The sequence below is a fragment of the Bombus pyrosoma genome, linkage group LG2 (genome assembly GCF_014825855.1).
Source record: "Bombus pyrosoma isolate SC7728 linkage group LG2, ASM1482585v1, whole genome shotgun sequence".
NCBI classification, from domain to species: Eukaryota; Metazoa; Arthropoda; class Insecta; order Hymenoptera; family Apidae; genus Bombus; species Bombus pyrosoma.
The window spans coordinates 7246766-7272720 of record NC_057771.1 but is presented as its reverse complement, the minus strand read 5'-3'; the positions used below and the strand labels follow the sequence as shown (position 1 = coordinate 7272720).

General features: G+C 43.7%; 2 protein-coding genes across 3 annotated transcripts in view; one reads left to right on the top strand and one right to left on the bottom strand.

The window, feature by feature from the left end:
* The window catches only part of LOC122573382, a 44968-nt gene extending 19166 nt beyond the window's left edge, over positions 1-25802 (top strand). The window contains exon 3 of the mRNA XM_043739667.1: positions 25321-25802. Coding sequence (XP_043595602.1) covers positions 25321-25498 — 178 coding nt within the window. The 3' untranslated portion in view covers positions 25499-25802. The remainder of the gene's footprint in view (positions 1-25320) is intronic.
* LOC122573301 overlaps positions 1-25955 on the bottom strand; it is a 90700-nt gene that overhangs the window by 60534 nt on the left and 4211 nt on the right. Inside the window, exon 1 of one of the 2 annotated variants that reach the window (XM_043739451.1) lies at positions 15917-15967. The exons of the other annotated variant lie outside the window; for it this stretch is intronic. Coding sequence (XP_043595386.1) covers positions 15917-15952 — 36 coding nt within the window. The 5' untranslated portion in view covers positions 15953-15967. Of the gene's footprint in view, positions 1-15916; positions 15968-25955 lie in introns of those variants that run through there. 2 annotated transcript variants of the gene reach the window in all.

Sequence of the window (25955 nt, the reverse complement as noted above, 5' to 3'; positions counted from 1 at the left end):
CGTGTTAAAATTCCATCTTAAATTTTGCACAGAATAATCGAGCTTGTTGCAAGCGTACGTATTATGCGACGCCATTAATCTTTATTCCAATAACGAAAGAAAACATCGTCTATTTTAGATCGTCTCTTCACTGAAGCAACAACGACGAATTTTTAATATCAATACAGAGACATTTTCTGTGTTTCTGAAGTAACGTAGTCGGAGGAATATTTCCATATCCCTGATTTCCTTTCGATTTTAAAGCGACATTTGTCCCTGGCAATAAACTATACACCGAAGACATTCGTTCTTCTCGCTGCGTGTTTCTGATTTTTCTGTTGTAGCGGCACTCGACAACAAAACCTTCCAATGGTTTCGTCGATACAAATACATCACCGAAGCGTAAATGCCGATAGGCTTAACGAGCCATCCATATCCCTACGGTCTTTCCGTTGAATATTTGGAAGAAGACGTACGTGACAATGGTCGCGGACGCTTAACGAATGCGTGCGTAGTGAGGATATTGAGGGGCGACAAAAAGAAACGAATCGGATGAAGAAAACAGTTGAGTTGTAACCGAGAAGTAAGAATCGTCGATTAGAATCGAGAATCGTGCGTAAAGAGTGGAAAACGAGAATTGTTAATAAATATATCGTTAAACTCCGCCGAGTATTTCTTTGACACCCTACATGTTCTACATCAAATCACCTCACTGAGGACTTTGCTGCTCCGAACAGCCACGAGCAACGAGCAACAACTTTCGTTAGGACAGAAACGCGAAGAAACACGGGGAAACATTAAACAAGTAACAAAGCTTTCAAGAAACACGAGAAATCGACGTTCCTCCGTTGTTGCTTCGGTGAGGACGCAGCTTAAGGCGATATGGGTGACGGGTAAATGGACAAAGACACGTTGAACGACTAGAATCTATCACGAGTCGATAAGTCGCGCTCAACTGGGAAAATTGAAGGCGGAAAAGCCGAGGGATCGGTGCGGTACGACTCGTGCAACGCGTTACGCTAAAACGTCGTCTCTCGTGTTTCCTGACCTTACCACCGGGTCAATGACACTCGTTAAAGGGACACCGGGGACACGTTTTGCTCGTTCGTCGTTAGCACGCGCAAAATAAAAATCTTCTGCAAGAAGACGCGTGAAAAATATTCATAAATGTCCCTGTCTCGTCTTAGGTGTTAGGCTACGGTCACGGTGAATGCGTATTCGCATCAACTGTCATTGTGACAAATACGTCAAAGCACTGAAATATGTACATGCATAACGTAATAGACTCCTGTCTCGACAGTTTTCCAATCTAAACTCTGTTTGGAGGAGATAAAAATGAATTAGATAGCACACTGTACGAAGTCTGCTCGAAATCCGAAGATATTGTACATCGTCGAGTCATTCGTAGCGTGCACGGTACCAAAGAAATATTGGGTTGGCAACTAAGTGATTGCGGATTTTGTCAATACCACCTAATGACAAAATCCGCAATCACTTAGTTGCCAACCCAATATAACAACGATATGAATATCGCGACTGATCGAAATGACGATCAAAAGACGAGACATAGCGCGATAGACAAGGAGATAGATAATTAATTTTGTTAAAAATTAGTGAGATTGTTCTTATAATATCGAACATGATATGGGTCCTTTACGATCCAACGTTTCGAACGAAATAATAATTCTGAAAGGTTCTCGTAGTTTCCTAATAACTTTTCGAGTTTTCTGAAATTTTCCTAAGTGGCCTAACACTTATGATCGATGATAGTGATATTTCGCATAGATGTGTATACGGTACATAGATTCTTACGAATAATAGGCACGCATATAGATCTTTAGATGTTTTATTCATGGAAATGACAGATCAAAAGAACACGCATCCGCTATACACCGCAGCCATACTCGAGATTTTAACTCGACTTCGCACCTCTGATGCATTCGACAAGTGCTCGCCCGTCTGAAAGTCACCGTCGATGTACTTTGACGTGGTTGCAGTAGTTTCGGTTGTGGAGTAGTTTGACGCGGTTCGAAAGCCGTGCGGAGAAGAATGTTTATCGACAGAAAGAAATGACTGTGAAAAGCGTTTTTACCGGGAGGAAGATCGATCGTGGGTACGGCCCGGCTTTCGAAGACGTCGCTGGCCCACAAAGTACCGTTAAAATATTTTATTGCGAAGGATCTCGGCTGTCGGTGGATTTTTCTGTCTCTCTGGCTGCAGCTCGCCATCAAAGAGCATCGGAATGGATTGTCGGTGCAACCGGAGGCTCAGGCCTAGACAACGACTACTGAGAACTTTATATTCCCACGCGAGATGGAAACGACTGGTTCACCACTACGAACCTAACGGGTGACCTCGGTACATCAATCACTAATCAAGCGAACTTCTTTGAAAATAAATCGTCTATCGACGTCTGTATCTTTTTTCTTTCTCTTTTATTACAGTCAGCCCTCGTTTTATACTCTCGTAACTGCAGGCCATACGTAGAGCTACGATAGGATACCTATTGGCTTCGTACGAAACGTGACAGTTAATTTAAAGTATCGAGAAAGTAATTGATGGATCAGAATTTTATACGTAGCGAGCAAAAATTTGTTGAACTTGTCGATTGTAAGAACTATGTGTCGACCTGCACAGATTCCTAACGTAGATCCAACGTAGGAAACCGACTGAATAATTAGAATTTTACGCGTACAAAAATTTGTTACAACCACCTGAGAGAGTTACGGTAATACGATAATGATTTGCAATAATCGTGTATTGGCCTCCACAGATTTCTAGTTTAAATGCAACGTAGGAAATTCCAATTATTCCGGATTATTTAGAATTTGATGTGTACGAGCAAAAATTTGTTAGATCCATTTGAGAGAGTTACGGTAGTACAGTCAGTTATGGTAATTGCTTTGGCCCCTGCAGATTTCTAATCTAAATCCTGCATAGGAAACTCCAAGAAACCGCACGCACACTCGCGTGAACGTGTCTATCCGTAGCTCACACAAGAGTTTCATTATCGAGGACACCCGGTATAAAAACGAAGAATCACGCGCAATGTGCGATAAATAATACATGAAATTATTCTGTCGACGGTTAGTCCGTAAGATGTGCCTCGCGAATGGCTTTTCTATGCTCGTTTGCCACAAACGATCGACCGTCTGTCGTCTTTAACGAGGAATGCCGGCAGTTCATGCCGACAAAACCATTTCCTACTGTGGTTACCTGGCTCGCGAGTTTGACAGTTTTCCGCGTTTTTTTGTTTCCATCCAGACAGCGTTCTTTCCCTCGCCAATAAACCCGAACCAATCTTCGTGCGTTTAAATACATTTTTCTTTCATAGTCAATTTATTTAACAGTTAAACCGAGAAACTTCTTGCAGATTTTTCTTGCACTAATACGACGAGTCACGTCAGTATAATACAACGTATCGTAGAAATATACAAAAAATCTGTCGTTCGATCAGGTTCCAACGTCCATCGACTATTTTGAAAGAAAAGTTTAGAAGCGAGCGGCAGAACGACGATAGGAACACCCGAAGAAGTTTTCCAAGCGATCGGGAACGGCGGAATACTTAAGAAGCAAAGTTAATCGTATAAAATGTGGGTTGAACGAGCAATATCTTTCGAACGAAATGCTCGCCGACCTCGAAAGTTTTTCCACGGGCCAGTGCTTCGTTCTCGCGGCCGCTTCCAAGTTCAGCATATCGTTCCTTACCAAGTTTCTCGGTCGAGCCGCCTTCGCAACGTAAATTCCTTGCAATCCCCTGCGCGACGTTCTTCGGTTTCCTGTGATACAACTTCGTGAAAAAGCATTCCGAATTTTCATATTCGTTTCAAGTAAAGATTCAGGTGTATGAGGAAGTTCTAGTCTCTTCTTTTCCATCTCCTTCTATTTATATGCGATGTACGCAATACAAATTAACGTTCGAAATATTTTCTCCCGTTTTGCACGACTCTCGGTCAAGTTTCCGATCCCGTCACGAAATTAGACGTTGAGACATTTTCGTACTTTTGCCACATTTCCACGGTACTGTCCGATTAAAGATGCATCGACCTGAATATCGATGTGAAATCTGCAGAGTACTATCGTCATATCGTATCGTGGTCATTGTTGTTTGTGTCGCGAGATTATTATCGCCAATCGATCACGTAGTTGGCGTTTAGGATAGAACGAAGAAAAGGGCACAAAAAGGCGAGAAATTATATCGATTAAAGGTAATTATACGCAAACGTTTGGAAAAAGACTAAAACGATTTTTGCGTACATCTAATGGCACACGCAGAAAAATGCATCGTTCTAACAGCTGACGAATGTATTCGAGTAAATTTGCATGAAAATATTACGCGCGTTACGCGAGACTTTTTTAGATTTCGTTTGCATTGTAAACGAGACAGGACTGTTACGGTTTTATTGATGCAATTTGAAATCCATCCGAAAATGTATGTAGAGATTATTAAAATTGAAACGATCATCTAATGCAATGTAGTAGGAGTTAGCGATAAGAGTAGTGATAATTAGCAATAAGAGCAAGCAAGTCGGAGAATCTAGAACGCATCGTGGCGTAGGTTGCAAGAATGTCGTATGAGTGAGATAAAGAACAATGTAGCCAAGTCCATTTCAAGGCCGACCGGCTGAAATTAATAAATATACTATGGTATACCATATAAAGATTAGAACGCATTTATTGCGAATGTACAGTTAATTAAAAATATTAGTACACAGCACGAACAATTAGTACGTCGACTGTTCAAATATTTTCACGATCTTAGCGAAGTGTACGTTTGCGGCAAGTATCTCGTAATTTCCAGATCAAATTATCAGACACGTTGAACATCTCCTTAACATAATCACGATTGTCGTTCTCGTTACGATGAAATTTCAGAAGCTTCCGTGTAACACACATAGTACACTCGTAAAGATTTTCTAAATATTCAAAGGATACCGTGAACCATCGTCTGACGGACCAGGAACTAAGAAAATAACGCGAATCTTCTTACACGTAACTACGCCATACCGCGGCTCGCATTCCGCAAATTAGACGCGGGTAACGAGAAAGAAGCACCGTTTTCCCGTTTCGCGGTTTTCCAGTTAAGCACCTGGCCTCTCGTGTACATACTCAAAGCCGCGCGTCTCTCGTTCTCTAATTTCCGCCCGTTAGAACGTACGTACGTACGATGTGTTAGGAAAAAAGAAGAAAAGAAGTCTAAGCGCGAGTACAGGAAGAAAGAGAGGAAAGTATACGAAAAAATCGCTCCCACGCAAGGTATTATAATTGCAGTCCAACGACACCGTGTTATGTTAAAGTTACGCTTTATCGATGAACCAGCCAGCTCGCTTGAAAAGCTTTCGCTCTCCTATTGGTCAGAACACGCGTATTTGCGTAACGAGTCTCTCTCTCTCTCTCTCCCTCTGTACGCCGACGTTCTATTAGGTCACCGTGAAGTATTTATGCGGTTTTTCCGAGAGCCGTGCCGCGAAGCTACGAAAACGGCTATGGTATGCGTATATCCGTTTCTAACGAAGGATTGGAACGTCGTAAAATTTCTCTAATATAAACACATCGCGTCCTGTGACTGTCAAATCATCCAAAAATCTTCGATTCTTATACGATGTATCGTATTATACGTCTTTGTACGTCCACAGTTACACGATAAGCACAGTGAGGATTTTTGCGCGTTTACGGGAAATCCGAAGGTGGAAAAATGCACAGGACGCACATAATTTTCGAAGATATACAAAATGTTCGAGACGTGGCACGAGTTATAATACGTAGTAGGCGAAACAATTTTCTATCCAGCTTCCACATTTTTTAATTACGTTCCTGAAAATACGAATTTGTACAAACATTGATGAGCTAGTCATAGGAGACGAACTGACGAAGAAGACATATAACACGTGTATCTACTACCAAAATCAAGCAAAATCAAAAAATTACCGTATAATATAAAATTGATCGATAACGTGGAATTTCAGTATTGTTCCTATGCAAGATACGAGAAATGCGACTTATCGCGTTCTCTTCCAGCGATCTTCTATTAAAAAGGCCTTCTCGTATAAAAGACGCGGATCGTAAATTACATATTTGATCGTTGTAAAAGGAGGTCGCGATTAAGAAAAAGTTGGGAAACGCTGCGTTGGAGGATCCGGCCGATCGTATTTAAATTGCAGGTCCGTTGACAGGGCGTTACTGGGTACAGAAAATTTAGTGTGAAAATCGTAGGGCGCACCTGCTCCCTGTGCCATAAAGAAACGAGGAACGGGTTGCGGAGAAACAGCGAACCGGTCCTGTTAACCGAACCTTGCGAGCCTGCACCGTCCGTTTAAACCGTTACGTAGCTACGACCATCCAGAAAACCGGTAGGACGATAATCGATGACCGGTATATCGGCTGTATACCATTTATACCGATATAACCGAGCCGGCACCACCCACGAGCTATTCGAATAAATCGACAAGCTTGCTCGTCATCGTCGTAATGATAACAAAAGGACTTAATAGCGAGGTTCGAACGAATGCACAAAGAGAAATATAAAATCGAATCGATCTTGGTATCGCGACGTTCACGGTTCTCGCGATGAGTAAGCATCCGGAGGTCGATTGTAACAGAAAAGGTCTCGAACGCGAGGATGAGATAATTGCTATTGAGTTTATTCTTCTTCGCCGTGGAAGGCGGTGCCAAGGATAGTTTATTAATTTTCCAAATTGAATTTCGCCGATCTCGTCCCTCTCCGTCGTCTCGAAGATCCTGGTACTTTTAGAACGATCGACGGATCGAAAATCATCGATACACGCGGTGGCGTGTAGGCAAAGTCTTTGAGAATTTGAATTTTGGTGGCACACGTGCGTACAACTTTTATGAATCGCGAATCACAGACCGTAAAGCGGACGATTAATCTCTTTCGATACATTTCACCGGAGCGGAGAAGAGATGGAATCGGGTGGAGTCGTTGGAACGAAGCGCGGTTATCGACGTGACTTCCGGTGCCGTCGACGCGTTCAATTTCGGATTAATTGCCACAAACGCCTTGGTCCCTCGCTCGACTAATTGGCACGTTAATTGCTCTCGTCGATGTAGCTTCAACGCCACCATGAACCAACCCGCGCTCCTCCACCTGTCATCGACTAATGCTGCAGGTAACACGAGCAGGATTACCAGGATGACAAGCCTTTATGCAACTACTGAAACAGCTGTGAGCTTCCACTTCGAACGCTTACTTTCAATCGCGCGATTTTTATTTTTCAAGCTAATTTTGTTCATTATCATACACGGGGAAAAAGTGGTTATTTGTCTTCTCGTTTTATCGCTGCAAGATTAAATAACTCGATCCTCGTCGATCAAATTTATATAATTCTATAATTCCCGAGATACGAAAGTTGAACAACCTTCAACGAGGACTCGCGAGAAGATGGCAAAAAAGGAAAGGAGAAACAGCGTGTTGCAACGGGCGTTATCATTTTCCCGCAGGAAACCATAGCAGCCCACAAAGAACGTGAAAAGAGTTATCAAGTGGCTCTTTAATTGATAACAGTCTCGCGATGGTTCCCGGAGTCTCGTCTATTTCCGGCGATGCAGCGTCGTCGAAAAGGCCTTTCAAGCATCTCGTCGGTTCGTTAAATATTTAAACGAAGTTGACGCCACGCGAGGAATATTCGTGAGCGAGGATCTCAGCATCGTGATCTCGCGATTTCCACCACCTTTTTCCCGCCAGTGACCCAACGTTATTTTAAGAAACTTCCATCCGCCGAAACGACGCCTTTCGAGTTCGTTTGGATTTCGAGGAAGCCAACGAGACAGAGAATGGAACGATCCCCGAGAACTGTGCTTCGAAATTCCACGGAGAATTGGCGTAACGTGCCGGCGTTTCAGCGCGAAAACGTGCTATTAGGGCCAGCGACGCGAATAGAAAATTCCTCTCTCGTGCAAAGCGTAACACACGTCGACCGACTGCCGTTTCATCGACACGAGGCTCAACTACCGTCGAAAATACGCCGCTTCTTCTCGCTCTTCGTTAAGAGATAAAAACGGTTTTGGTTCAACTACGTTTTCGGTCATAACTCGTCCATTCAGCGCGTTCAAAATACCCGAGACTGTCTCTACTTTGTTTGCTTTGGTCACCTTAAATGAAACGCGGATGAAATATCTTTACACCTCTCACCGTACATGAATCATCCGCGATGCCCATTTAATTTGTAAAGTGCGACTTCGTCTTAAAGCGATTACAAACTAGAAGGAATACGTTTACCGGTTAAGGAAGCACGAGCGTAGCCACAGTTACAGCTACGCTACACCGTATCTCTTAAATTCCTATCTTCGAAGCGAACGAGCAAACTGTACTCGAACGACCGTTGAAGACAAGTGTTCCAAATATGCACGGCGAATTCCTTGTTGCGCTCGCGTGCAGTCCGCGACACGAGCCGATCGGTCGGATCGTTTGCGCGCACCGACCAACCATTAGTAGGACACACGGATTGCGCGAAACGGGAGGGGCGGCTGAGCCAATGATCCGACGTAGAAGCATCGAGAGAAAAGAAGAGGAAATGAGACGGTGAATATGAAGGCGAGAAAGCTCGGGAGGAAGATCGAAGAGAAAGGACGAGGTGCTGCCAAAGGGAGAGAGGGAGAAGAAAAGAGAGAGAGAGACAAGAGGGGGGAAGGAAGACGTGAAAACTCCTTCTCGAGGCGTATGAGAGTCGATCTCAGGGCGGATTCCCACCAAAGGATCGGTCACGACTTAGGGTCGCCATAAACGCCATTCGTGAACATTGCCGACGATTGGATAATACGAGTTTCGCTATCGTCCTCTCGACGTATCCACCCTGCAACACGGAGCTACGATCATTACGGTTCTTCATGCAAAACGGTAACCTCCACTCTGAGAGTAGAACGCACGCACACCCGCGCTCCTCCATCTACCGTAACCCGAGCGCAAATCCGCGTTTACGTAGCCTCTTTATCTTGTCAGTGTACCCGATACACCTTCAGCCAGCTACGATAACGATTGCATCGACACGAGTAGCCGTTCATCTTGTTCCCCTTCGGACCGGATCCTGTGTTCTGGCCGGGAAAGCTTTGCGAGCTTCACCGACACAGCTTCGATACGAGTTGAGAAATTGCGGGTGATAGTCGGTGTCGTTGAAGGATGCTCTTGTTTGGTTTACCGAGATCGTATCGTAAGTGAGACGCTTCGATACAAATAAATTTCTGGTTAGCAAGTTAAACTTCTCTGTCCAGCTGGAGGGACGGAACTACGATTAACTAGAAAATTATTATTCAGAGACAAATGTATCTGGACGTTTGCTAATTTTTGATAAGACGCGTTTCAATTAGACTGCGACGATCTTGGCCACGATACGAGCATAAAGTATAACGACCTGATCGAATCAGGCGATTAACAGACAATGAAACTCGCAGAATCATTTCATCGGTGACACGCTTTTCATCTGCAAATTCTCTTACCTTTTGATCACAAAGTTAAATTGAGAAGAACCTTCTAAATTAATAGAAGGACTTTCAACGTTAATGCGGACGGCGATATTTAATAAATTTGTCTGAAATTATCTTTTGTTCGTACCGTCGTTGCTTAAAAAACGCTGCGCATTCTTTCGATACCCGTCGCAATGTTTTTGTATACTTCATTCCACCGTACGATAATACCAGATTAGAAACGTACAGTTCATATGTATACGAAATTACGTCCATCGCTGTACATAATAAACGCCTTACTGTTACATTTTTTAACGCCTTACTTAACCTTATAGTCTGCTGATTCCACAAAGACATAGTTGCATGCTGTTTCTGCTTAGGTATACGTCGTTGATTCGTTAAGTCAAGCAAAATATCCACATACCTACCAACAGCGATATAACACGCGGTAATACGTAGTTGCAGAGCTCCACTGAACTTGCCAACTTATAGACAACTCTCGCAAACATCCATTTGCCAACTAGTTTCTGCTCGTTCTAGATACCAAGATATCGCTGTTAATCGCGCGGAGGGTTGATCCCGCGATCGAGCAAATACACAAAGAGGATGGAGCTAGAGGCAACAATGGGTCCGGTCGACAATGAGCTCCCTGCACCGGCACTCGTCGTCTCTCTGTATCTCCCTTCGATCAGTCCTTGTCCTTTCACCGGCATCAAGGATATGGCTCGACGTTGCGTCTGGCGCGCCATGGGAAACCGGATGAGGCAAGCTCCGAGTTACGACAGCCTCCATAACCGCGAAAAGTCGCATCTAATCCGAATACCTTTCTCCGTGGCGCGATGCACTCTCACTCTAAATTCCGCTCGTTCTTGATTCTCGCGCGGCTGCAGCCGAGCGCACGTGTACAGCCGGGGAGCACACGAACACAAATGCCATAAGGAAGTCATTAATCCACGGTGAATCGCGGCAGCTATCTTCGGACCGTTGCAGAAGGATGTTAGCGTGCTGCAGCGGCGACCCAGCTGCGAACGCCAACAACACGTTCGCGGCTACCTCGAAGGACGACATTCCAACTAGGTGCTGCTCTACACGTCCTTGCCGCGATTCTTGCTACGTGTTTCGCTTCCGGCTGACGTTTTTCGAATTTAATTGTGACGCCTCGTTGGCTACGAACGTCGCTGTAGCAAGCAAAGGTTAGTCGAGCCAGTCGAGCTGCGACACCTTAAAATTGAATTTTGAACGTCGCACGGAGTAATCAAAATTGTATATCGCGAGACGCCATTAGTCTTTCATACATCAAGGAATAAATAAGGAAACATCGTATAATTCAGGTCGGGCAAGAAATGACAGAAAAACGAGAAAATGATTGAAATACTCCTTTATAGTAGGACAAGGTACGGCTGTTTCATGTAGCTTTTCTTTTTTTTTAATTTAAAGATTCTATTGCACGGAATAATCACATTCGCGTATTACGAGATTAGTCTTCCACAGAGTAGCGAAAGAACGAGGAAATACCGTGTACCTCAGGTCTAGCAAGAAATATGAAAAACGAGAAAATGATTGAAATAACTTTGAAGTAAGACAAATTATGGTGATTCGAATCGCCTAACGTTCGACGTTTTAAAATTCAATCTCGAACTCTGCGCGGAATTTACTGTTGTACAAAGCTTCTTTCAAGTCGGTCTCGTTTACCGGGAAAACTCGATCAAGCAAAATCTCCGTAGCTCTAATGTTTTAGCTCTTCTCTTAAGAATCGAATTAAGAGCCGAGATTCGACCGTAATAAGGAAAAAAGAGAAAAAGATGGGAAAAGACCGTTCCATCCAACACCCTTTTCTTCGGTGTAACAATTTTTCACGCGGTTGGAGATCAACGAGGCACGCCTTCGATAATAACAAGACAATCCGTTCGGTTCCGGGTATTCCAGCTCGCTCCACATTGCATTCGGCTGGATCGTCGCCGACGACGAGTCACGTACTTTATAAGACCCTGTCGACGACTGCCGGATGATTCTCGGAAGGCAACTTCGCGCTTAATTTTAACCCACTTCTTTCAACTAGAGTTTCCAATACATGCGCCCAGACAAAAGGTACCTTGAACGCGTTACATCGGGCCGGTAATCGCGGTTAACAATCGTAACGGTTTCGCGGTAAACGGAAAAGCAAAAGATCGGTGCAGGTAATTAACTGGATGGGAGCTGAATGGAATTAACGATGGAGAGTGGAGTGACGAACGAGTACGGCTCGAATTCGAAAGGGATTTCAACGATGAAATTCCATCGCATTGGAAAAGAGCGAGAGCAGGCGATAAGTAGCCCGGAACAATGGCCAACGATAAGATTTCTATTCCATAGCGGAAATACGTGGATACAGGTGTTTGGAAGGCGATAGAACGCCGAGACAACTATCGATCGTTTCTCAACACCGGCAACACTCCGATGTTTTGAGGTCGTCGTCCTTTGCAGGTACGCGCGAGTCGATAACGCGCGGCTTACTCTTCTCGAAACTAACGCGACTACCGAACCAACTACTCCACATCGCCCATTAACTCTTTCACGCTACAGATGAGATCTAGAAATGGAGTAACGCTTCTGCGATAGTGGATAAAATTCTATCTCTATTTGCTTCTCCTAATCCCCGTTTACTCTCCCTAAACAGACTAGAAACTCGCTCGAATTTCCACGCTACTAATCTTCCGAACAATAGCTTACAAATGCGAAGGCACCAGAGACATGGCGTGCTAGACCTTTCTCATTGTCTCTCGAAACAGTCAAAAGCACCTAAAGGTTGAATATACTTCAAGTTGGCAAATACGAAGAAACATATTGTACTGGCTAAAAGCCTGTAGCACGTTTGTGTGCTAAACGATTAACAGATTCATAGCGAATAAGCTCGAAATACGCGAAAAAGGGTAGAAGATTTGCCTCGTCGGTATCGATATCTTCGTACCGAGTCATCTTCATCCTCCTCGAGTTTCCCTGCAGCACTCTTTTCCCATTAGTCGCACGCGTCCACCTCAGTCGTACTTTTAAAGTAAAATGAGAACTTTCGTGTCATTTTTGCTTTTCTTCGGTTACTTAAAAATATTCTCTTCGTTGACAACCTGTACGATAGAAGTTTACTTAAAAGGCAAAAAGACACGGGCCACTCGCAACTTTTCGACCTACGTATCTGGAGAAACGAAAAGAAACTGGGTACCTTTCGCAACGTTTCACCCTGTATTTTGCATCGTTATATCTGACAGTGTTACTATTTGAAAAATTCGCGACGATCGATCGTCGAATTGGAACGCGGCAATCGGCGTTTGAAGTTTAAACGGTGCAAAGAGCGTTTAACATTCTCTTAGCGTCGTTCGCGCGTTGTTCTTTACTTCTTCCTTTCGTGGGCGAACCTTTGCACACGCGTGGCAACGAAAAGCACGCGTCGAGTACTCGGCAAACATTAACAGAAAAGGGAGAGAGAGAGAGAGGAGGAGGAGGAGCAGGAGGAGGAGGGAAAGTGACGAAAGGATCAGGGAGACGGAATGGAACGTGGGCGTAGAGTGTCTGGATATGTGAAGGGAAATGCAAACTACAGTGTCCGGGAAACGAAACCACTGATATACCGCTCGTCTCATTTTTGTTTCCTTCGCTTTCGCTCTTTTCGCCCCGACTATCTCGTTTTTCCTTAATGCGATTGTTCGCCCCCTCGCGCTTCGGCATCGCGCGCATCTTCCGCCCATTGTTCCAACGAATGGCATCGTTAATCGTGGCACAGTTATGTCGCGATACCTCGCACCCTCGTCAGCGATTAATACGATCTGATGGAACGCAGCCGGCGATGGCATCCAAGAGTCGGATTAACCCCCTCAACGGACAACTTTTCTTCGATCTAGCCGATCAGCAACGCGCAATTTTCTTTGACGCGATCTTTCCTCGACTATATAGTCGTTCTTTTTGCAACGCTACATCTTACGTCCTTGCTACCAAAAGATGGTCGTGTGGCATCTTCGTACGCACCGATTTAATATCAGCATCGACATTGTGCAACCTTCTGACTCGTGGAACCTCGCTATATACACAACAACGTTTAAAACGAACATTTTTACGCGCAATTGTGGTCGAGAAAGAAAGTTCCAAATTGCAACTACAATATGATCATTAGCAACATTTTCCGTTTTGTATTATTTTATCGAATTACGTGTGATCCATTTTGTTCTATCAAGATAAAGATTACAACGTTCGACAAACTAGGTTTCATGTCTGTGTAAAGATGAGTCGTTGTAAAAGACGTGTCTGTAAAAGAAAGACACTTTTCGGACAACCTGATGCCACGTACTTTCTCACCGCGTTGGTAACGATCTAACGATCATCCGTTTTGGAATATTACAAAAATATAACAAAGTAGCACTTTTAAACTTCGTCCGTCGTCGCACCTCACCCCCCCCCCAGTTAATTACGTTTTACAAACTCGTCCTTGTTAATCTTCGCAAGATCCTTCTGCGAGGGGACTCGCCCTTCGACAAAAGTGTTGCAAAACACCGGAAGCCCTGCAAACGTTACGATTCGTACGCGGCGATATCCTTCGAGCTGATCGAAAGAACGCACACGTGCAGAGAAAGAGAGAAGGGTTCGCCCGGATTCCGTTCGACAGGGGGGATGGACATATAACACGATTTTGGTCGAGTTCGTCGGACCTCTTGCGTAATACGGCCCTGAGCCCGTAGTCTTACAACGGTAATGGAAGCCTCTAGCAGGCTTCCTCCTACGGGCCAACAAAACCCGTTTCTTCTTACGTTTTAACGATCGTGTACGAGCCAGAATTTATAAGGGTCAGAGAGGTGAGGAAGGGGTAGCAACACAGAAAACGCGGACCTCGAGTCGAACGAAAATAAAAAGAAGCGTCGGATACGTTTGACTGTATTAGGACAACGACTTCGCCTGCAACCGCTTATACTTTACAAGCAACGCGTTTATCCGCCAGGGAAATCCGACCAAGTTGTTTAGCAACTTCCGAGAAGAAAAACAACACGCTCTGCTTGGTATTTGCCAGAGACGAAATGAGCCGGAAGACAATAAAGTTCGCGAGACTGTGTTTGGGCCACAAAAAAGAAGTCCACGGGTCTTTTAATGGATGGTGGGAGACAACGTATCGGCCAGGTTCGTCCCTAGTTTCTTCTGTCTCGTTTCTTCCGAAACTTTCAAATTATCTTCTTTAACCCTTCTCTACGTTTTGTCGTTCATACTCGATAGGTCGCGTTCAAAGATTCCCTTTGTACTTTGGACGTAATCATAAATTCTTCTGACCGATTACGACGTGTCTACTTTGACGCGTTACTACGTATTAAATTAAATATCCGTACAGAATAATCGATTTTATATATTAATAGCAAAAAGAATGGTACGAAAAGTCCAGTTCGATGTGAAGTCTCGAAGATTGGCCCTTTGATCTGACCGTTCCCCTTTCAGCTCTTACTCCTCTTTCAATTTCATATTATTGATAATAGTAAAGTAGAGATAAGTATGCGACAGTTTTGAACTAAGTTTTCAATGTATATAGGATTAAAAAAATTGTAACACGATGTAGAAAGCAATAGTTTGTTTGAAGGTATGACACGTATTATCGAATACTCGAAACTTTATGTACATATATTATACATATATCTCGATCAACTTTAAATTGAACAAAGCTAATACGCAAGTAGCTTCTGTGTTTGATAAAACGACCATTATTTTAACCATTATTTAACCATTATTTAAATAAGTAGACTTGTAGCCATTTTATACGTGTCGTGTTAGAATCAAAGCGGTTAGAATCGTTCGACCAACTCTAAGGGAAACGCTGGCGTAAATTCGTAGCATGGCTCGCTGTCGTGTCTTGACCCGAAGCTTAACCTCTCACCTACGGTATTCAAGAAGCAGCGTAAAATCTCGGATACCGTGATATTCGTACGTGAAAGGTGTCCCTTACAGGATGTCAGCGAGCCTCGTCGAATTTATCGGAGCGGTTTCGCAACCGCCTTCCTGCTCGTATCGTCGCGCGTTTGTGAAAAACGATATCTGCCGGAGATCGAATTTGCGGTGAACCTCGAAACCGCGGATCGTGATCGACGAGAGCGGTGCTCCAGTTCGCGGATGCAACGATCGTTGACAAACTGGACGGCAATCTCGTCTACATTGTGACACGTGAAACGTCCATCGCTCCTTATCGACTCACTTTACGTTCGTCTCGCATAACAATTTTAAATTACTAAATACTCGTTTAGAGGAATTTCGGAATACAGAAGGGAATTTGTCTGCGTGTAATACGAGGAGCGAACGATAGATAGGGTTAAGTTATGCGGCCAGGAACAACCCTTTCGAAGCTTTTCTCACGTGAGAACCGGTAGTGCGCCGTGGAAAGGATGTGGGCGGTTTCAGGTTACGAGAATCCTCGCCACCTCTCGGATATTTATATTTGTACCAGATTCAGACTGGTGCTCGCGATCTTGCCCTGCGCCGTGCCACTTTCCACACCAGGTAGTTAAACGAAATTACTACTTACCGTTAGCGTAACAGCGGACGTCGAAAAGATAAGCATTTACGAATGATCTTGTTTATCTCATTTGATAACGAGTTTTCCTTCGCTGTCTAGCTCTTCTTTTTCCAAACACCGGCTATAAGGAACTCGTTTCTCCTAAAGTATCGGTTACCGGGTATTACGTTCGAACTCGTTAAACGCGTACGTCGAGGCAACATTGCGAAAGAGTCTGTACAGTGGACGAATGCCAGGCCACGAGTTTAAAGGTGTTCTCTTCGTCTAGAAGGGAACTCGTTTATGCGAATGTATTCGTCGTTCGCGATTGATTCGCGGCAGACGAACGTATCGCCGGGAACGAAAGAAAAACTGGTAAAATAAGGTTACCAGTCGACGACACGAGTTATTTTAATCGCGCACGCAATCTGGATAGAAGGCCGAACCGCTCTGGCAAGGGAGAAAAAATAAAAACGTAGGGATATAGCGATGGGTGGGAGAATGGCAGACGAAGGAAAGGGGGTAGGGGAAGGGGTAGGGGAACAGGTAATGAAAGAAAGAAAGAAAGAAAGAGAGAGAGAGACGCATCGTAACGAGTCGCGTTTGCAAGGACAAGCAGAGCGTGGCCGAGCGGGCCAGTGCACATTGCATTCGTGTCCGCGATCTCGTCGATGAGTCTTCTTCGGGTCTGCACGTTCGCGTACCAGTAGACGAGAGTAGACGCGACGAAACACGACCACGTTTCACCAGATAAACACACGCTTCAACTGCCATTTGTACGAACTAGCTTCGAACGTAGATCGTGAGATAACCGAATGATAATTGCGGAATTTATATGGAAGCAACCTTTATCCGTGTTCGTCTTTTCTCAGAGAATCAAAAGAATCTTCAAAGTTTTTAACTTTCAATCGGTATCGTTGCATCGTAGGTGAACCACAAACGTTTGCATCGAGTTACTTGATCCTACAACAGCTACTTCGTCTTAACTCGTATTTTATATTTTACGTAATAGAGATCATCGATGACACCGATTCGATATGAATTAAATATTACTTTAATATGAATTTAATATCACAACTTGAAGTAACTCGATCGAGAATTAATTCCCGTGTAACGCGTTTCATTTTTCCAAAACAAAATACTCCTCGTACTGCACGGTCACTCTAAGTGTATCTGTAATTATATCGTGTCGAAAGAACTGTCTTTAATCGTGAAATTATAGAACCGTTACTTGCAGTAAGTCTACGACTATGACGACAATTTTGTAATTGAAACGTATCAAACAGAAATTTAAGATATCCAAGTATCCTTTCGATTTCCTTTTTATCGTAAGCCCTTTCATTAGATGTAAATGAAATTTAACAATGTAAATTTCCTTTTTCCTTTTTAAGTACCTACTTAATTCTTACAAGTTTCTATCAAACAAGCGACCTGTAAACAGCTACTGTTAAACGAAGGCTCGTTCGTTGACCGGTAGCTGGATAAGCGGAGTTCACCGATCCGATATACGGGTTCGAGTGATATTTAAATAGAAACTGCATTTTCGCGGGCTGCGAGAAACGCTGCGCTCGAATATTCGGTGAATACAGAGGAGAGGCTCTCTGGTGCGATTTACGATCACGGAGAAAATGAACGGCGATACGCGAATCGCTTTCTAAACATCGGCCAACGAGATCGCATCGTCGTTTCGAACCGAAGTCAAACAGGCTGCCGTTCCTCTTGGTTCGATCCTCGCTCCCTGGCCTCGTCGAATCTGCTAACGGATTCGCGCAATTTCAGTTAATTAAACAGTTCGGCTAACTACACCGGTAATTGCGAAAATTAGCGGTCGGTCGGCCGCGCGAATAGAGGAACCCGTTGAACACTGTAACGCGATCCGCGTTCCATCTTCGCACGGTATCTCGCTTATCTTTACAGCCTATTTGCCCGCGAGAGGGAAATCTAGAGTTATGGTGAAAAACGCCATGGTCAGAAAAACAAGAACGAATCGAGGTTATAAGGTGTACGCAGGTATACGTGCATGCGCTCTTTTCGCACCTGTCCAACCGCCGAATCGCATGAGACGAGGTTACACCTGCGCGCGCCACCTGAACGCGTCACGTGTGGAAAACCGCCCCTGGCGGGTACCGATAATCGATAGCAGTGTAATTAAATAATTTCAACCACGAGACGCATCCTACTTCAACGAATCGAGTGAAAACACTCTCGAGTGCGCAGATCCAGGGTCGCTTGTAATTTGCACCTTCGCGCTAACGAACCATCGATAGACGCACACTGGCGTGCGTGAGTATTTGGACACCGGGTGTAACTCGTTATATCTGTTACATTTTCACTGTTAGAGAAACGATCTCGTTTCTCCAGGAACGTTCCTCCGCCGATGTAATTCTTTAACCCTTAATTGAGATCAAATGTTCAAAAATTCTCACTTTTGTTTCAAAATTTACCAATATAATTAACGACAGTTAATTATATCGAGCCTCATAACGACACTAACGAAATTCCCGTAATTTAATTCTCGATTAAAGACTCGTACGAGTGTTCGAATACTTTCACGAGCCACTGTACTGTATTTTCGACAATTTGAAAAGTCCAAATACTCGTAAACGTTCAAACGAGCGTTGAGAGCGACGGAAAACTCGCGGGAAAAAACGCGCGATGGAAGAAAAGTGAATAAAAATTGGAACGAGATCAGAATGTCTACATAGATTTTCTGTCTTACACGGATTCCGCGAAGCGTTTCCGCGGCCGTAATTACGGACGAGCAGGTAACGAGAGGGCCTAATTAGCCTAATGAAATCCGCTAATGAAATACGTTGGAGCAATGTGGCTCGATGGTTCGTACGCGATCGAACCTACCGAACCGATCGCGCCACGAGTTATCCACGAAAACTCGATACCTGTACATGCACGCTCCTCGTACATTGTCTCAAACGATCCTCTTACTCGGTGACCATATAATGAACGATCGCGGAAGCGTAACGGAATTTCACGCGGTGTATTTCAAATTCGAGGCTTTTTCTGGAGCTGCTCGGTCTATATACACAGACTGACAAAAGTATCTGATTCTGTTTTAATAATTTCTAACGCTGTAGTTACGAAAAGAAATTCCGAAGGTTAAAGAAAAATGTATGTTTCGTATCTTGAAAATGATATATACATAAGTAGACCGTGGATTTTTACGCATTTACAGGAAATTTGAAAGTGCAAAATTACACGAAACGTACATCGTAACATGACAAAATATACAAAGCATCTAAAATATAATACTTTCTACAATGCTTGGTGGATAAAACAATTTTCCATCAAGGTTCTACGCTTTTAATTATATCCTCGGCAATATGAATTTACACGAAGATCCACGGGCTACGCTTGAATTGCATTATTTTCGATTTCCAGTATTTCATACCACCCAAGCTGTATACTGTTTCAACGGTCGGTCTTTAATGGGTTAAATGTCGAAAACATGGAGCATTCGAAATATCGAATTAGATACTCGGCAATTGTTTGGAGCGATGATTGATTCGATTTCTAATCGAGCCACAGTTTTGCTTTTAACTATGGAAACAGAGCGTGCCAGTTAGACTCTGCTCCATTTTGACGACACAACTGATAAATTGGAGCACGCGTACGATAATAAATCACGTTGTACAAGTATCAACGATCTTATCCAGTGTGCATTTGCCTGCTTCCCTCTTGCGTTACAATGATAGATCGCCGGGCCGTGAGCGGTCGAGGAAAAAAGGAACACCCGGTGTATTATCATTTAGGCCGATCGGTTGCCTCGTCACGGAACCATGCTCGCTCGCAAGTGCACTGAAATATTCTCGTTAAACACAACGATTTCGAGCAACGTCCTCTCGATCATCTGGTTGCAACATCCTTAATAACGAACGCCTGTCACAGCACAAAGAACTGAAGAACTCGAGAACACGATTCACTGGGTCGCATTTAGCACCGCCAGCCAGACCATTCCACCTTCCGTGTTTCATTGTTCCAACATATTCGCGTTCGCTATTAATAGCAAAACCAATTGAAGCATCGTGAAAGTAACCGACCGAGTCGCAGTAGCTGTTCAATGGAATCCCGTGGCTCGACAATCGGAAGCACAAACCGAGGAAACTGGGCCAAGCCTTGTTAGCCTGACAACGTTTTCAACGACCAGCGACTACGGACGTCGACGATGCTTCTCGCGAAAAAAGATTTGGCGAGAATAAACTAGAGAAACTCGAAGTGACATTACAAACAAGTTAAGATGTTCGACTTTTCGTACATTTTAAAATCGATACGTAAACTTCGCTTATCAGATCGTTGACAAGGTAAAGAGTTCTTCTATATATTCTATAAGATCCTTCTATGGCCAGTACGTTAGTTTCTATAAAATTCTGTAAAAAATATGCTCGGCGGTTTATTCCGCGCAAAGTTCGAGAGATTGAATTTCCTTTTTAATTTGCCGTCACAGTGACAGCATTTATTTGTCTTCAAAGTCTGACGGCGCCGCTATGGCGGCCAGTAAATATTTATTGCTTCGACTAGCTGCTAGTGCCACCAGAGAAATATGCCGCAAAGGGTTAAGATGTTGGACCATAAGTAACTCAAATAACCCTAGGTTGCTGTATTTCTTCGTAAAGAAGCGAGTTCGTGACCAGAGTATCAGAAATACGACGGTGCATCTTCCGTGATGGTGAAAACCGAGTTTGATCTGCCGAGGACGAAATAACAGCCAGTATGTATCATTTCCGGCGTGGTCGACTGTTATCCTTCGTTTCGAAACTTTCTCCGAACGCAAACGCTCCATCCAGCCGCCGGAGGAATCGTTCTAGGCTACTGACCCGCTCGGGAACACCTTTCTAGACTACTCGCGGACTGCGGCATAAACCAGCAACGACAACTAAATAACTCGTAGTTCCTCGACCGTTCAACGAAGACCAAGTATTAATAGAACGCGATGCTAGAAGCCAGTCAAGTCGAAGCACAGGCTGATCGAGTGCTTTGAAAAACTCCTTTGTCCACGAACAGTGACAACCTCCATCGAAACCAGTAGCTCAATTATATTGTAGTACGATACGTACTACGTAAGCGAGAAATGTTTCGTTGCCAGTTCGTGATCAAATTGTCCTCATCTCGCTGAAACGTGTCAGTTGACCGTGAAACGAGCTCGTTTCCTCGGACTCGACCGTTCACGATGGAAAACTCAATACGGAGAAGGAGGCTGAAAAGAGAGAGAGAAACTGGGCGCGGTTATTCCAACGCTGATTCGCGGCTTTACGCTACAATCTCGTTTAATACGCAATTCATTTGTACGAATTCATACACGTGCCACTTTTACACCGATTAAGATCGACCATGTAACTTCCGTTACACGAACATGCGTTCTTACGACGAATATGCATTACCGATCATTGGTACAGGCCACTTTAATCGATTTATAACAACAATACGCGAATATCGGTGAAATATCGAAATTAATGAGAAGTCAACGAGAGATTAACCGTCAAAAGCGACACCAATCATTTTATAGAATCGACGAATAATAAGAAATTAACGAACGTACGCATTATCGAGAATTCTTGTAACGCTCGCGAGGGCATCGGAACACTTTGATAGATTTATATTAACAATAACACGATTATCAGCGAAATATATAAAATAGCGAGAAATTAATGGTCAAAGGGAATAATTATCATCTTCTTGTAGAGTCGACGATCGATGATACAAATGATAGGAACGGCAACAACTACAAACGCTATTTTTTTTAATTTACCTTACGATTCAACGTCGTCAATGTCGTTGCTGTATGATGGATGAACTCGTAGAATACAAGTCATCTGCTTCTTGAAAATTGAATATCGCTCGTGTTACGTAACTGTAAGTAACGAGGTTTAGAAATTTACGATAGACGAAGATATCTTAGAGTGTCTTAGAATCGAAACTATCCTGAAAAACGAAAACATGCCAAGATGTTTTCGCTAAGAAATATAAACGAATCGTCTGACTGAATAAGAAGAGACGAACGGGACATGTATCAAAGTTGCATCGTTGAAACTGCTCGATGTCTAAATCGGTCTCTGTCCTCGAACTAGTTCGGATAAAACAAGGTTCTCCGTTCTGTACTGTACATATTCAGAATCGGCGAATGGCACAGCAGCGCGCCAACGTTGTTACATTGTTTTACGATCGGCTGTAAAAGCCGACAACGGAGCCGGCGACGAGGAGGACGAAGAAGAAGCTTGCAAAAGCGCGGCTTTTCACCGTGAACGGCTTCGTTACCGACCCTTCTTTTTGCCTCCTTTCCTAGGCCGATCCTGACTACGAACGCTACGACTATAAGGAAGGTTAAAGACCTTATCTCCGCGAACCAGTTTCGATCGAAGAAAACTCGCCGCGGAGACGAACGTTCGCGTGCACCGGTTATTGCACGCGTGGATACACGACAGAGGGCCTTCCTTCTTCTTCGTGACTCTCGCGGATCGTCGAATCTGCTCGGCCACGATCCGCGATAACTCGTGCGCGTTCCACGCTCTATTTTGCTCGCAGCCCGCAGCTACGGCGACCGGTTGCACCGCACCGAGTCTTCCTTACTAGGGAATACGACTATGCGAACATTTTCCGCGTCTGCCTGCCTCCTACATTTCGTAACGAACGTGTCTGTCGCGCGGTAAACGCTTTCGTTCTGTATTATTTCGTATTAGATCGGTGCAGATGGAATCGTTCTCCCACGTGAAACTTTAATCGCAAATCGAAACGTCATATACTTGGTTAAAGTAATTTTTAAAATCTGATCGAATACGCCTTTCCAACGATCGATTAGTCGCCTTATTACGGATTCGTGTTAAGAAGTTCGATAGGTTCGTATCGTTCGATCAACTGATTCCGACATATCCGAGATATTAGATACCCGTTATATCTACAGATTCTTTGTTTCATTTAACAGATTTGTGCCTTAAGAATTGTGCTTCTATTATCGTCAAGTAATAATAATTGTTCTATTCTTCGTCTCATATCAAATAACGATAGAACATGGAATCGCGTTCGTTTGACTTTACCGATTCCACGAATAAATGAAGATATATCGGAGTGAGATTTCATCCATTAGCGTGATTTCCTTTGACGATAGCTTTTAAGGGTTAACTTCGAAAACTAATTTGCCGTGGGTCGTGCAAAGTTGACCAACCTTTCTCAAACGAGCCGTTGGTCGGCGTTCAACGATCGGTCGAGTTTCAACTGAAAATTCGCGGTGCTATCCAACGAATGTTTCACCTAGCAACAAAGTTTCCTCGTGACAGAAGGTAAAAACGGAACGAAACCCTCGCAGACACCTACACACGGTACGCGCCACGATCATTAACGACATTCCGGAACGTTTGTCGCCTCCGGACTCGAAACTTCGTACGCTACGAGACGCTACCTGTGCCCGTGGCGTGGGTCGGGTGGTGATAAATTTTTCAACCGGCGAACAGCACGCGACTGCCCTTAATCGTTCTCTCGCTCCTCGATCGGCTTTGTATCTGTCGGCATTCCCGAGGCGCGCACGTGTACGCAAATATTTGAACGACGAGCGATAAACTCATTCTGACGCACGCCCCTCGTTCATACATAAATATTGGACGAAAACTGAAGTACCTGTGCAAGATCGTTAAGAAACTAGCACACCTTTCAGAATTATTATCTCGTTTGAGATCCTGCATTATAAGAAACCCATATATTTGATATCGTAACTTAACATATATTAAATCGCAACTTAAGCAATTCCGCGAGAGATCAGTAGGAAATTGGCAAATCTTTCGAAATTATTATCTCGTTTGAAATCTTGTCAATTGTAAGAAGCCTATACATTTAACGTTATAGTAGGAAGCTGGTCGATTATATCACGTACAACTAAATTAGATTTCATTTGACGACTGTCGCAACGAATCTCCACGTTCATATCGCTACTTTTCCTCTTCTGTCTATCGTTACTTTGTTTCTTACATCTCTACCTATACCTTATATCTACCTATACATTACATCGTACCTATACCTTTTATAAATCTACAATTATGCTATAATTTAAACAAATAAGTGAAGAATTAATTATAAATAATTTCGAACGCAACCGATAGATATACAAATACAAGATTGTACACGCTGGTAACTCGTGTCACAGTTTCATCCGCAAGACCACCCATTCTACCATTAACTTCCAGATGATGCCGTCTACTACGACCGATAAGCATACGATTTCAAGGACGCTTTAACTGTACAGACGATATACCGATCGAGTGGACGGGAAAAACAAGCGGTTAAGCTGCGAATGAATAAGCTCTGTGAATTCGAAACGAACGCAGATAATCGATGATTTCGTTGTGGCGTCACCGGCGTATCCGTTCTCCGTACCTTTAGTCCCTGACATTTTCAAAGCGTCTTTCACTCTCTTTCTCTGCAACCGAGGCGCCTATAGGGCACGCCTAAACCAGGTCGACCCGATATAACTCTTCTCTCGGTTTCCTGCCTAACGCAATAAACCGTACGCGTGTTCTCTACACGTAATATCAGGCTCGGGACACGCCTGCCGGAAACAGCGAGAAATGAACGAAAATGCCGCATTTTGTTCCAGCAACACGGTGAATCCGTGCATGATTCCTGACCAACTATAGTTGTTCGCGTTTAATCATCGCAAGAACGTCTCTTGCAAACAAGATCGCGGAATTTTATACGAAGCTTTTCGATCCAGGGATTCAGATGGCAAACGATAGTTAGATAGGTAAGCTCGAGGAAAATCAAGAATCGATTTTATTAGTGGAATATGCCGGAAAAAGATGATGAAATATCGTAACCGGCAAGTGTAACAGCATATTAATTCGCGAACATAACTATTTTATAGTGTAATTTGTTATTCCACAGAAACGTATATAAGAAGAAAAGAATCCTATTCGTCTTATTATTTGAAATTACGTTAATATTCCGTTTTAATTATATTCACGTTATTCTGTTTTCAAAGTTGCTCTTAAATTGAATCTCTTCACGTAGAATGTATTTACTTCGCGGTGAAATTTGGTGGAATTTCATTTGAATAGGAGTAGTAAGCGACAAAGTTACAAGAAAATGGAAGAACATCTTTTATTAATAAAACCTTTACCTTTGCTCCTGGCACTTACATTTTCCACTCAACCTCCTCAATCGATCGCTTTATACGGAACAGCTCGAACGTCGTCGAATCGCGTCGATTCGACCTTCGCTGATTAAAGTAGGCGGGGTATTACAAAAAATGCGAATCCTTCGTTCGTCGAATGTGGGGTTTGATCGGCTATTTATAAAAGGCGCACGTAATATCATTGAATGAAGAATTTTCACTTTGGAAGATCGCGAAACGAAAAGAAATTCTCACGTGTCGCGATAGCGTGACTCGAAATCGATCGAACGTAGGATTTAACTGACTTGTTTCCTGCCTGTTGCAGCAGCCAGCGGCGTGTAATGCGTAATATCGGACTAGACGTGGTCGCCGTGAAAAACAAGGGAAAAGGGGAGAAGGCGCTAATGCGTTGCAGCGGCGGAATTGTGCAACTCATTGTCCGAATAAAACACCGAACAAGATGCAAATCGAATTTCTGTTTAATCATACAAACGAGTGTTTAATCTACTCACGGTGTTCGGAATTTTGAGTGGCCGTCCGTTTATGGCTCGGACGGGCCCTATCCCTTTTTTAGGAAATTCCGAATTACATGTCCTTCCCGAGCTATAAACCTAATGACTCCGAGGTCGGGTAAAAAAACCCGGAAAAAGTTCCAGCCGGGAAGGCGCGAGAGACGGACGAGACCCATCGGCTGGGAGAGACAATCAGCAACATACTAGGAAGTTCATCGTCAAACATCGTACCGTGCAAGTGAAATACTTCACTCTCAACAAGATCTTACCACCGCCGTGTTCATAACATCGTACTTTATTTTTATACAACAAGTGCAAATACAGTGCTAGATTACTCTAACACTCGATCTATTACACCTCCTCCACCTTGAGCGTTAAGTCATTCGGGGTACGCGATATCGACCGATCGGTTTGGCCTGACCGGTTGCTCTTTAGTTGATAATTCGCA